The following is a 13122-nucleotide window of genomic DNA, read 5'->3' as shown; positions in this document are numbered from 1 at the left end:
GGGTTGGATCCCTCCAGTGAAAGCAGATGGAACATTACAAATAACCACCCCAGAAGTTCATATACATTTATTTTTTTTTTTTAAATACTCTACAGTCACTGCCATAAAACTTAGATTCCCCCCCCCCACCTATCCCCAAGACGGCACACAATTCTATATAGGATCTACATATATTTTCCTGTTGAATACGTTTTCACTATAGTCATGCTGTATAGATGAACTAAAATAAATGGAAGAAATCATATAACAAATCAAATGTAATACACACACACACACACACGATCTGCTACATTCTGTGAAGGAATGCCATAGTTCTTTCTCAGTGTGGAAGGCATTTGGTCTTAGAAGACCATTGGGAATTTTTTTTTTTAAGTTCTTGCATTGTTATGAAGTTCATATACATTTAAAAGGAAAAAGTCGTGGGCCTGTGCTTGAGGTGTGGGAGCATAGTGCTTGTGTAATAACATAATATGTCTTATGTGTTTGGGCTTTGGAGCTTTGTATTTCAATTAAATTTTTTTCCCTTAATCTTATTTGTACCTTCTTTAGAATTTATATCTCTAAAAATGGCACATGAACCCTACTGTTGGCTTATCGCATAGTGAGTATAGGGAAGGGTTACCATTTTGGGGAGGGGGTTTTATTTTCACATCATTCCGATTGTGTTCTGCTGAAGTCTCCATGTCTTTTTAGACTAGAAATTGTTCATTTTGTGTGTTGTTCAACAGTAAAGTGCCGTCAGCTTGAGAATCTCATCCTTGTAAATAATGATGTGAAGAAATGCATTGTTGGTTTTTTTCCCTTTTGATAACAGGTTTACTTTTAGCTGTGTAGACATTACATTGTATTCAGCAGTGAAAAAACCGTTCTTGAAAATCATCAGAAGTTCTGATTTCCCAATATCCTCGTCCCTGCTTTGGTTGTTTGTAATTGATAAGATTACAAAGATGTTGATGCATGGTTTAATTTCGTGCTGAACTAATAATACCGGCAAATGTAACTTATTATGTAGCTTTAAAAAAACCATACAAAAGATGTCAGGAATATGTTAAAACTGTTATGTGAATTACCCTGTTGCATGACATCAGGGCCTAAAACTGGAAAGAATGATTGAATTTGAGAATTGGAAGGGATCTCCTTAGCCATTAGTCTAGCCCATACATGCAGCTAGGTGGCCCAGAGGATAGATTGCTGAAGGGAGGAAGGAAGGCAGGCCTGAATCCATATCCTGCCTTAGACCCTTCCTAGCTGGGGAGTCGCAAATCCTTTCTTGGGCTTAGTTTTCTCTGGGTCAGCTAAGGATCATGAGAGCACCTCCCTCCCTTGGTGGTCTTGGTCAAGCTCTTCACTGACATTGTGATCATCATGACTGTTACTATATAGCTCTCATCACTATTGATACTATTATTAATGTCAGCAGTGATGAAGGAGCTCCTGCTCTCTGTCCATTCCAACTTGGAGTAACTTCCAGACATTAATCTGAAATTGGTCTCTTTACAGTTTCCTCCTACTCCATCCCTGTTCTGCCTTCTGCGGCCCCACAAAACATACTTTGTCCCTCCTTCAAATGCCAGCCCTTGGAGCACTTGAGTACAGCTAGCATGGCCTCCTTGAGCCATGTCCCAATCCTTCAACTGCTCTTTGTACAACATAGACCTCAGACCCTTTGTTGTTCAAGGGTCTTCCACTGGCCACACCACCTTCAGGTCCTTAAACTTTTGACAACCAAACCCAAAGTATGAAAAAAAATGCTCTCTTTCTTTTTCAGTTCATGGGCCATATAAGAAATGGAGAGGAAGTTGGCTTTCGGAATAACTGTGTACTTTGGCTTTGTTACCCTTTCAGGGAAAGAAAACTAAAAAAGTTGCCAAAAGTCATTGTCTCTTTTCTACTCTTTTTTCTCCTTCCCTTTAGCTCCATATCCGTGAATTAAGCAAAATGAAACTTTTTAGAAAAGCAACTAATCCTCCAGATTATGGCATCATAGATTTGAAGTTGGAAAAGATGGTTGTGTTAGCACACAAAGAGAACGCACAGATTGGCATAATGTGCATTTAAAAAGCAAACCTTGAGTCAGTCCCAGGTACCGGGAAACTTGAATATTACTGAAGAAAGGAGTATTTGACATTTTAATTGACCTCAAGCCTTACAAAGGACAAAAATGTGATGGCAGCTTGTTTTCAGTGGCCACAGTAAGAGTTCATCAGATGAAGTTCTCGGTCTGTTTACATGTGCTCATGTCATGCATAATGTCAGAGTTCAGAGATTTTATGGGGCAGCTTCCTGAAACCCAGATCCCAATGCTCTCCTTGCACATCTATCTCAAGTTTTTAATTCTAGCACAACTATATAGATTTGGGGTTCAGTGTGGTAAATAAAAGTCATTGATTGTGCCCTCTATGAGTTCATTCCCTTTGTGTATAGATCACACCCAGGTTCTACATATTAGCATGCATGAAGTAATACAGTGTAGTTAACTCTGGGGATGTCCCATAGAACACTTGAGGAAGGCTCACACTCTTTGACCTTCTCCCTTTCCTTTGCAGGGAGGGTCCTGTCACAGACTGCTCCAGGGACTCCCCCAAAGACGATAACAATTTCTGAAAGTGGCGTCATAGGGTCAACTCTCACCTCCACAGCACAGACACCAAACAAAATAGCCATCTCGCCTCTGAAGTCTCCCAACAAGGTACAAAGGTTATGGGGTGTTTTTGTAGTTCTAGGTGTTATGAGTAGAGTCTTAGCTTTTATTGCAGTGTCATCTACTTTTCTGTACTGCCTAGTGTCTGGCACAGCATCACAACAGGCCTCAATTTCCTAGCTTTCCTGAGCCTCACTTTCCTCATCTGTAAAATGGGGGTGATAATGGTTACATAGCATAGGGCTGTGGAAACAAATAAAATTCTACTAAATGTGTAGTAGTAATGACCATTAATAATAATAAATAATGTTTCTTGGCCCAGGGCTCCAAAGGGAAGCAATATCTTCCCGGTAATAGCCCAGGTGACAGCTTGCAGCTGTCATGTGTCTTGACTTGATCAGCTGCCTCCTCGCCAGAGAAGGTGTTGGTCATGGTCGCTGCAGTCAGGGCTGTGGGTAGTCTGCTTGCAGTGCTTGTGGGTAGACTCTTTCAGGGCTGGGTGTTGTCCTTCACTTTCTTTCCAGCTGTGGTCATTGTGCTCTTTAGATGCTGAGAGGTGTTCATTCCTGTCCTTAGAATCATATCCTTGTTCTCCCACCCCTCAGACAGCCTGGTGATGCATTACTTAATTTCCTAACAGTAAGGGTGGGTCATAGGTGCACATCTTTGTAAGGGTCCAGCATTGAGCAAGGCCTTCTGGAGAGACCAGGCAGCTCTGTTGGTGGGTCAGTCCAAGGCCAGACCCTTAATGGTGTGCAGCGTGCCCCACCCAAACAGTCATTGTTTTCCAGTAGCCTCACCCCCTCACGCATACTTCATCTAAACCCCTATATTGCACTTGCCTGGTCCTCATCCTTGAGCCTGTGGAGATCACTATCTGTAGTTACTTTTCTGGTCAAGAATTAGATCAGTCCTTCTTCACTAATTGTGCAGCACGAGGCTAGGCCCTTTTCCTCGGCTCTTAGCAGTCAAGGAATGTTGTAATGTTTTGTGTCTCCATCACATCAGGCAGAGCCATCTGTTCACCTGGCTTTTCCTACTTGCTCCACAGCAGGTCCGTATCTGCAGGTACCTATTTGGCCAGTGGGTCATGATGCACTTCTTGATGCTGACTGCTCTTGGTGGCACAGAAATCACCAACTCATGCTGAGTAACTCCACCTGGTGGTGGCAGAGAGCCACCTGCTTTGAGAACCAGCCAGACTAGAGAGTTAAATAGGGAATTAGTTGTGGTGAGAACACTTGGTTTCTCAGTTAAGGCAACTATTCCTGTCATCTTTCTGAAGAGATGAGACTACCTCAGACTGATTATTTCCTTTGGTGCAGTTTGAATGGTTTCCATTTGTGCCTCTCTGCCACCACCAGGTGGGGTTACCCAATATGGCATTCACAAGGATGGTCCCTTGGTGTCTATGGGTAGCTACTCCAATGATTCATTCCTATAGGAGGAAGCCATCACAGGGGCCAAGAGTTCTTTTCAGCACTCTCCCTAGTCCCCTGTCAAGGTAGCTTGAGTACCTTGAGGGGTGGCATGTCGGTATCCCCCATTTTACCTCTTTATTTAAGAGCACCCCAGGATAATGATGACTTGATGATCAGTTTACAGTAACCACAGGAAATTCAGAACCCTATTAGCCATTCCATAGTTTTTGGTGCATATGGCCTTTGGTCACTAGGTAGAGAAACAATTGTTAAATTCACCTAGGGACCCTGACCCCATCTCTATGCCAAGCCATATCAGTTTAGAGCCTGTATTCATTTGTGGCTAGGTAACAAGACTTTGGCAGGGACAACAGCGGCACCAGGAGCTGCTTTGTTATCATTTCTTGGTATTTTTGCATCAACAGTACTACTATCAATTTCTTTCCCCTAAGTACCCCGTACTTTAACAACCAGATCCATAAAATCCCTTTTGACAATCTCATTAATCTCCTCTAGAATAAAATATTAACTCTCTTGTTTAGCTTTTCAAACCCTATACAATTTACATTTCAAGCCTCATTGGACATTTACTCCCTCTTCTGTTTTCACTTGTTTCTTCCATTAGAAGGTAAGCTTATTGTGAGTGCAGATCCTTCACTCTTTGTACCTGTATTCCTAATACCTAGCACTGTGCATGGTAGGTGCTTCGTAATTCCCATTGGTTTTTTTGTTGTTGTTTCTGTCCACCACTGTGGCACGCAATTGGTACCTCCTATGGCAGGTCTCTATAGAGAAAATAGGCATTATGTCCCTTTAATTTAAGAGTGAAACACAAGGTATTCAACTGGAAAAAGTGGCTTTGTCCTGGATGCTGCAGAATAAGCCCCAACTAGGCATTTGTAGGTCATCTGTGCCCAGCAGAGATTCATTTGGGTGTAGCTCCCTGGCACTACACTGGCCATTGAGATAAGCCTGATCAGAAGTGTGTCAGGCCTAAACGAGAAACCTCAGATTCTTCATGCTCTGGCTTTTGTATTTGGGTGATCGGGAAGCTGCAACAAGGGAGTGATCCTTAGGTCTCCACTGTGTGGCTTCTTGCCTTCTGGGCCCTATGCTTACCCCTTGGGCTGCCTCTGAGACTAAGGATCTCTGGATTAGCATCAGTACTGGCTCACTTGTCCTAAACAAAGAAAAAAAAGAAAACTTCCCAGACTTGTCTAGAACAGTACTTGTGCTGTAGGTGCTATGTTTGAGCAGTTGCCGTTTCTGCCGAGATAGGGACAAGGGGAACCTGGAACCTTTACTGGGGTTCGCTTGGCAAGGGCCCCTCACTCACTCGGCACCAGAAGTCTCAGTTCATAGTTCTGAAGCTAAGGGAAAAACCTCTCTCAACTTTTAAACTGACACAGCACCCCTTAACTCTGGCAAATCAGCTGGGGTACACTTGGCAGTTTGTCTCCATCTGCCAGTGCCCTGAGCCAAAGAGTCAAAGTTCAGGAGGCACAGCTTTTAGTGGTCTCCTAAATCCCAACATTCCAAGCATGGTGCCTAGAGAACTCCCAGAGATTTAATAATTGTCTTCAAAGTGCTCATTCTTTCTTCTACGTGTGTGTATCAGTAAGCACCCCAACATACACAAGGGGGCCTGCTATCACAGGTTTTTAGTTCTGCATTCATAAAGGGAGAGCAACTTTCAAGGGGTTAACAGTCACTTTTTAGCATAATGTATTCCATCACAATCATATACCATTCTCTTGTTCAGTCCTTCCCCAAATGATGGGCATCCTTTCAGTTTTCAGTTCTTTGCTACTACAAAAAGAACAGCTATAGATATTTTTGTACATATAGACACATTTCCTTTTCTTTTGATGTCTTTGGGATACAGACCTAGTAGCAGTATTTCTGGGTCAAAGGCTCTGCTCATTTTTATAGCCCTTTGGGCATAGTTCCAAATGTTATCCAGAATAGTTGGACCAATTCACAACTTCACCATTAATGTCCCTGCTTTTTCACATCCCCTCCATCATATGTCATTTTCCTTTTCTGTTATGTTAGCCAATCTCATAGGTATGGTACCTCAGACTTGTTTTCATTTGCATTTCTCTAATCAGCAGTGATTCAGAGCATTTTTTCAGGTGACTGTAGGTAACTTTTAATTTCTTCTTCCGAAAACTGTTTGTATCCTTTGACCATTTATCAATTGGAAAATGGCTTATATTTTTATAAATTTGGCTCAGTTTCCTATATGTTTGAGAAATGAGGCGCTTATCAGAGAAACTTACTGTAAAAAATTTCCCTCAGTTTCTTGTTTTCCTTCTAACATTGACTGCATTGGTATGGTTTGTACAAAAGCTTTTTAAATTTTCTATAATCCAAATTATCCATTTTGCTTCTTGTGATCCTTTCTCTGTCCTGTTTCGTTATACACTCTTCTCTTATCCATAGATCTGACAGGTAGCTTTTTCAATACTCCCCTAAATTTGCTTCTGATATCACCCTTTATGTCTAAATCACGTACCCATTTTAAGCTTATCTTGGTATTTGGTGTGAGACGTTTATGCGTCGTTTCAGCCAGACTCTTTCCAGTTTTCCTAAGAAGTTTTTGTTGAATAGAGAGTTCTTGCCCCAAGTAGCTTGGATCTTTGTTGTTGCTCAATCCCAATCCCCACTGACTTTTTGTGGTCCATGGACTACACATAGTACTCCAGGTCCTTCTTTCCTCCACTATATTCTGAAGTCTGTCCAAGTTCATGTTCATTGCTTACCTGACACTATCTATCCATCTCTTTCTCTTTTTGCCTTCAGTCTTTGTCAACATCAGGGTCTTTTCCAGAGAGTCCTGTCTTATTATGTGGCCAAGGTATTTAAGCTTCAGCTTCACTATTTGTCTTTCCAATGAATGCTGTGTATTAATTTCTTTAAATATTGACTGATTTGGTCTCCTTGCTGTGCGAGGAACTCTTCTTCTCCAGCACCACAATTCAAAAACATTGATTCTGTGGCACTCAGCTTTCTTTATGGTTCAGTTCTTAAAACCATGCATTGCTACTGGAAAAACCATAGCTTGGACTACATGGACTTTTGTTGGCATGCTGATGTGTCTGCCTTTTAGCGTGCTCTCAATATTTGCCATAGCTTTCCTTCTAAGGAGCCAGCCTCTTTTAATTTCATGGTTAGAGTTGCCATCTGCAGTGATCTTTGTGCCCAAAAATATAAAATCTGACTCTGCTTCTTTCTTCCCCCTCAATTTGTCAGGAAGTGATGGGACCAGTTGCCATGATCTTAATTTTATTTAATGTTAAGCTTCAGGTCAGCTTTTACACTGTCCTCTTCCACCTCCATCAAGAGGGTTCTTATCGGTTCACTCTCTGCCATCAGGGTGGTATCGTCTGCGTATCTGAGATGGTTGAAATTTCTCCCCACAACCTTAATGCCAGCTTTTGGTTCTTCTAACCTGGCATTTCACATGATGTACTCTGCATATAAATTAAATAAACAAGGTAACAATCACACAGCCTTGCTGGACGCCTTTCCCAGTTTTCTAACTGTTGCTTCTTGGCCTACATGATGGTTCCTCAGGAGATAATTGAGATGATCTGGTACTCTCATCTCTTTGAGGACTTGTCCCACTTGGCTGTGATCCACACAGTCAAAGGATTTAGTGTAGTCAGTGAAGCAGAAATAGATGTTTTTCTGGAATTGCCTTTCTTTCTCCATAATCCAGTGATAGTTGGCAATTTGGTCTTTAGTTCCTCTGCCTTTTTGAGAACCAGCCTGCTCCTCTGGTAATTCTCAGTTCGCATGTTGCTGAAGTCTGACTTGCAGTCTTGCTGATATGTGAAGTGAGTGCAATTGTTTGGTAATTTGAACATTCCTTGGCACACTGTCCTTTCTAAGGATCGAGGGGTAAAGTAATCTTTTTCAATCCAACGGCCATTTCCCAAATTTGCTGGCATATTGAGTGCAGAACTTTAACAGCATCATCTTTTAAGACTGTAAATAGCTTAGCTGGAATCCTATCACTTCCACTGGGCTTTTCATTAGCAATGCTTCCCAAGCTTCATTCCTCAGGATGTTTGGTTCTTATGTGTATTCTTGTCGCTTCTGAATCTCTTCTACTTATGTTAAGTCCTTACATTTTTATCTTATTATCATACCTATTTTTGCACGAAACATTTCCTTGATATCTCTAATTTTCTTGAAGAAATCTCATCTTTCCCATTCTGTTGGTTTTTTTTTTATTTCTTTGCATTGCTCGTTTAAGAATACCTTATCTCTCCTTGCTAAAGAATTCTCTGGAATTCTCTATTCAGTTGGGTGTATCTTTCCCTTTTTCCTTTACTTTTCCCTTTCTTTCTTTCCTCGGTTATTTGTAAAGCCTCATCAGTCATTTTGCTGTCTTGTTCTTTTTGTTTGTGATGTTCTTCGTTGCTGCCTCCTGTACAATATTGCAGACTTTTTCAGGCACTCTCTCCACCAGATCTAATCCCTTATATCTGTCTATTCATCACTTTCACTTCATTCTTAGCGGTGTTATTTAGGTCAGATCTATATGGCCTGATGGTTTTCCTTTTTTTTCTTCAACTTATGTCTGAATTATGCAATAAGAAGCTCTTTGGCTGCAAAATCACTCTAATTTTGATCTTGACCATTTGGTGACGTCCATGGATAGAGTCTCCTTTTGGGTTGTTGAAAAAGTGAGTTTGCCATGACCAGTGAGTTATCTTGTAAAACCTCTGTTAGTCTCTGCTCTTTTTCATTTTATATTCCATGTCCAAATTTGCCTGGTATTCTGATTACGTCTTAATTTCCAGCTTTAGTGTTCCAATTCCCTATGATGAATGTAATATTTCTTTTTGATGTTACTTCTAGAAGATGTTGTAAGTCTTCATAAAACTGATCAACTTTGGCCTCTTTGGCATCAGTAGTTGGAGCATAGACTTGTATTACTATGATGTTGAATGGTTTGCCTTGAATTCAAACATCTGTCATTTTTGAGATTACACCCTGGACTGCTTTTCTCATTCTTTTATTGACTGTGAGGGCTACCCCGTTTCTTCTAAGGAATTTTTGTCCACAGTAGTCTATGTAATAATCACTTGAATTAAATTCACCCATTCCCTCTCAGCAATGCAGTGATCTAAGACAGTTCCAAAAGACTCATGATGGAAAATGCCATCTACATCCGGAGAAAGAACTCTGGAGTCTGAATGCAGATTGAAGTAAACTGTTTTGACTTTGTTTTACTTTTTGCTTTTTCTTTCTTGTGGTTTTTCCCTTTTGTTCTGATTCTTCTTTCATAACATGACTAATGTGGAAATAGGTTGAACATGATTGTACATGTATAACCTGTGTCAGATGACTTGCTGTCTTGGGGAAGAGTAGGAAAGGGAGAGAGGGAGAAAAAGTTAGAACTCAAAATCTTATAAAAATGAATGTTGAAAACTATCTGCATGTCATTAGAAAAATAAAATGCTATTAAGTGGAAAAAAAAAAGAAATAGCAACAGGAAAAAAAAAGAATAAGAAAAAATTCAAGCAGTCATGTCCATTTAAGTTCCGTGACCCCCAAGAGGTTGATACTTCATCTTTCCATCTTCTGCTTGATCACATCCAGCTTAGCTTGTCCATTCAGGGTTCTTGTGCAGTCTCAATCTCACAGCATCAGCATTTTTTTTCCATCAGCAGATGCATACACAGCTTAACCTCCTTTCAGCCTTGGCATGGCCGCTTGTTATCCTCCGTTGCTCCCCAGCAGTTATCCAGTTATATAATGTAGTACACATAGTAGGCATCCTTTTTTATTTCCTTTTTTTTCCTCAATGAACAAGCATTTATTTTCTCTTCTCACCGCTTCCCTTTGAAAAAAGAAAAGAAAAAATAAAATTCTTGTAAGAAATATGCATAGTCAAGCAGGACATTCTCCCATGTAATACGTAAAAATGTCTCATTCTGCATCTTGAGTTTCTCTGTTAGGAGGTGGATAAAACATACTTCATCACTGATCTTCTGAATTGTGGTTGGTTGGTAAGAGGCTTTAAGTCTTTCAAGGATGTTTGTCTTTACAACGTTGTTGTTATCCTAGAAGCTCTCAGCCCCTCCTACAGCATCCTTCCCATCCTGAGGGGTCTGAGGTCCAGCTTCAGAGTCGTTTTCATTGGCATTTTTCTCTTAGTGATTTAGAGCCTTTTTTTTCACATTGCTATTGCTAGCTTGAACTTTTTCTCATGAAAACTTCCTGTTCCTGTTTTTGACTATTTTATCAGTTGAGGAGTTTACATACTTACATACATACATACGTATATACATATGTATGTATACCTGTGTGTGTGTGAGTGTGTGTGTGTTTGTGTATGCATCTTGGAAATTTGCCTCAGTGGTGCTTTACCCAATTCTTTTTATCCTAACTACATGGAACTCATATCCTCTTTTTTAACCTATTTTTTTCAATTAATGAACATCTAGCTTTCTCCCCTACCCTTTGCCCCTATTGAAAAACAAAGAAAGCCAAAACTTTTGTAACAATAATGCATAGTCAAGCAAAACACATTGCTGCATTGGCCACACCCATCCGCCTCTGTCGGGAGGGGTGGGTAGCATGTTTTCACCAGGAGGCCTCTGGAATCTTGGTTCATCATTGTGTTGATCAGAGGTTCCTGACCCTTCTTTTTACATTGCACCTAACTTTGCATTTCAAAGTTTCCACAAAGATCTGGACTGTTCATGAGAAATGCTTGGGAATCATTGAAGGTCCATAACTCCCCCAACCCATCCCCACCCCAAATGTAGCATTATGCTCAGTTTTGCTGGTTGAGTTATTGATCCTTTGCCTTCTGGAATATCATGTTCCCAGCTCTCTTCCTTTTTGAACAGGCTATTCATAAAAACTTAGAACGATGTACAACATACTTTTACTTGACAGGGAGAGATTGTAATAAAGGCTAGCAGTGCAAACATTAGGCCTCTGATTAATGATGACTATGTTGTGTTATTAAATAGGCAGTGAAGTCAGCTTTGCAGACCATCACCGTCGGAGGAGTGAGTACGTCTCAGTTTAAGACTATTATTCCTCTGGCAACTGCTCCTAATGTTCAGCAGATTCAAGTGCCTGGAAGCAAGTTTCATTATGTCCGACTCGTTACAGCTACAACAACGGCTACCACCAGTAGTTCAGCCCAACCATCCAGTCAGAACCCCAGTGCAAGCACTCAGCCTCTTCAGCAAGGTGAGTCATTCTATCGTCATAGGGGTGGGCTTCATGTTTTTAAAGTCATTTGGTCTTTTTCTTGCTAAAACCATGATAAAATGTCGTCACTTCAATTGAACATTGAATCTGTTACAGGTAGCAGGAAAACCGGACAGATAATAACTGCTACTCAGTTGTTAACACTTGGATGGGCACTGGACCACTAGATAGTTAATACTTATTACTGTGAGCTTAGTTGCTTTGTTGCCACTAGAAAGAACTGCTGTCTGTTTTGATTTTTGGTGACTTGAATTTGGATGGATCCAGCTTCTCATTGTACTGTTACCTATACACCTTTAAGCCCTTTGAAAGTCTGAAAGTTAGATCCCCTTCAGCATCATTTAGTTTTAAATCTATCATCTCATCAAAGGCAATTAAATGATTTAGCATTTTTTTTTCCAGGTACCAAACCTGGCAAATATGTGCATATTTTACCATGGAATTTGTGTGTCTAATTTTTCCCTTTCTCCGGGGTTGATGAAGAAAGGGATTTTGTAATATTATTCCATTAGCATAAACAGCTTTCAGCTAATTTCCCCCTTAAGAGTTAGCCATGGCTATCATCGTTGACAGTTTCTTCAGAGCCTCTGAAGGCCTGTTAAAAGCAGTTGAACATATGCGCACTATCCTTAAGTAAATACAGTTTGCCGAAAGTAAGTGGAAATTAAATTTGGTCTGTGCATTTACAGTTGCTTTTTATGAAGTCCTAGTTTTAGAATTATCTTATAATAAATGCAGCTCAACAGAAATAGTGATTTCCTCAGTGCACAGCTCTTCCCCACCAGCACAGATTACAGTCCTCTTTAGCTTAAGAGATAAGGCAAGTACTGAGGACTTAACCTGGAGCACATAGATGTCCAGTGACTTGTCCAGTGTCCAACGCTTGAAGTGTTGGAGAGTTAGGATTCAAATCCAGGTTTTTCTGGCTCCCTTATTCCTTCTTGTCTCTATGAAGAAGATTTTGGTTTTGTCCTGACCTACAATTTCATCTTTATGGGGGAAATCCCAGTGTGCAGGCTTGTGCTGGTGTCTCTGATTGTTTTCGATGGTTGCCTTGGGCACTGAGAGGTTGGAGGTCACATAGCTAACACATGACTCCAAGGCCAGCCCTTTACGCATGGTCACTCATTATCTCTCCAGAGAAATCATCTAAGAAAGTTTTTACTTTCCTTCTCAAAATTAAGTTCTTGAGGAAGAGAAGGAAAATAGTATGAGAAATATGAGAAAAATAATATGAGAAATAATATGAGAAAAATAGTACATGAAGGATATAAAGACAATTTTCAATATTTTTTTTTTTAAATTTTGAGTTCCAGATTGTCTTCCTCCTCTCCTACCTCCCCCATGTAAGCACTTTTATGTAGGTTATATATGTGCAGTCATGTAAAACATATTTCCGTCTTCATTATGAAATAAGCATTCACTGAGCTGGTGCTGTGGGCCAGGCATGGCACCAAGTGCTTCCTAAATAGTATCTCATTTGATCTGTACAACAACCTTGGGATGGATACTATTATAATCCTCATTTTACAGTTTAGGAAACAGGCAGACAGTGGTTAGGTAACTTGCCCAGGGTCAGACAGCTGATAACGGTCAGAGCTGGATTTGAACTGGGGTTTTCCTTATCCCAGGCCCAGCTCTCTATCTACTGCGCCACCTTGTGGCCTAACATGAGTATGACTTCTTGGGAAGCTTCTGTGTCAGTTTCTCAATCCTTGAAGCCCGTTCTGAGACCTTATCTAGACCTGGGCAGCACTTGCCCCTCCACGGCCCGAAACCACTGTTAGAAACCTCCCAGCACCATCAGAAGCCAAG

General features: G+C 40.7%; 1 protein-coding gene across 3 annotated transcripts in view; it reads left to right on the top strand.

Annotated features, from left to right (window-relative positions):
• LIN54 (lin-54 DREAM MuvB core complex component) overlaps window positions 1-13122 on the top strand; it is a 78833-nt gene that overhangs the window by 26860 nt on the left and 38851 nt on the right. For all 3 annotated transcript variants that reach the window (XM_072623994.1, XM_072623993.1, XM_072623995.1), the window contains exons 4-5: window positions 2547-2689; window positions 11061-11286. In XM_072623994.1, coding sequence (XP_072480095.1) covers window positions 2547-2689; window positions 11061-11286 — 369 coding nt within the window. The remainder of the gene's footprint in view (window positions 1-2546; window positions 2690-11060; window positions 11287-13122) is intronic.

Source organism: Notamacropus eugenii, chromosome 7 (assembly GCF_028372415.1).
Source record: "Notamacropus eugenii isolate mMacEug1 chromosome 7, mMacEug1.pri_v2, whole genome shotgun sequence".
In the NCBI taxonomy this organism is placed as follows: domain Eukaryota; kingdom Metazoa; phylum Chordata; class Mammalia; order Diprotodontia; family Macropodidae; genus Notamacropus; species Notamacropus eugenii.
Note: the sequence above shows the minus strand (reverse complement) of the source record. Positions and strands in the feature narration are given on the sequence as shown.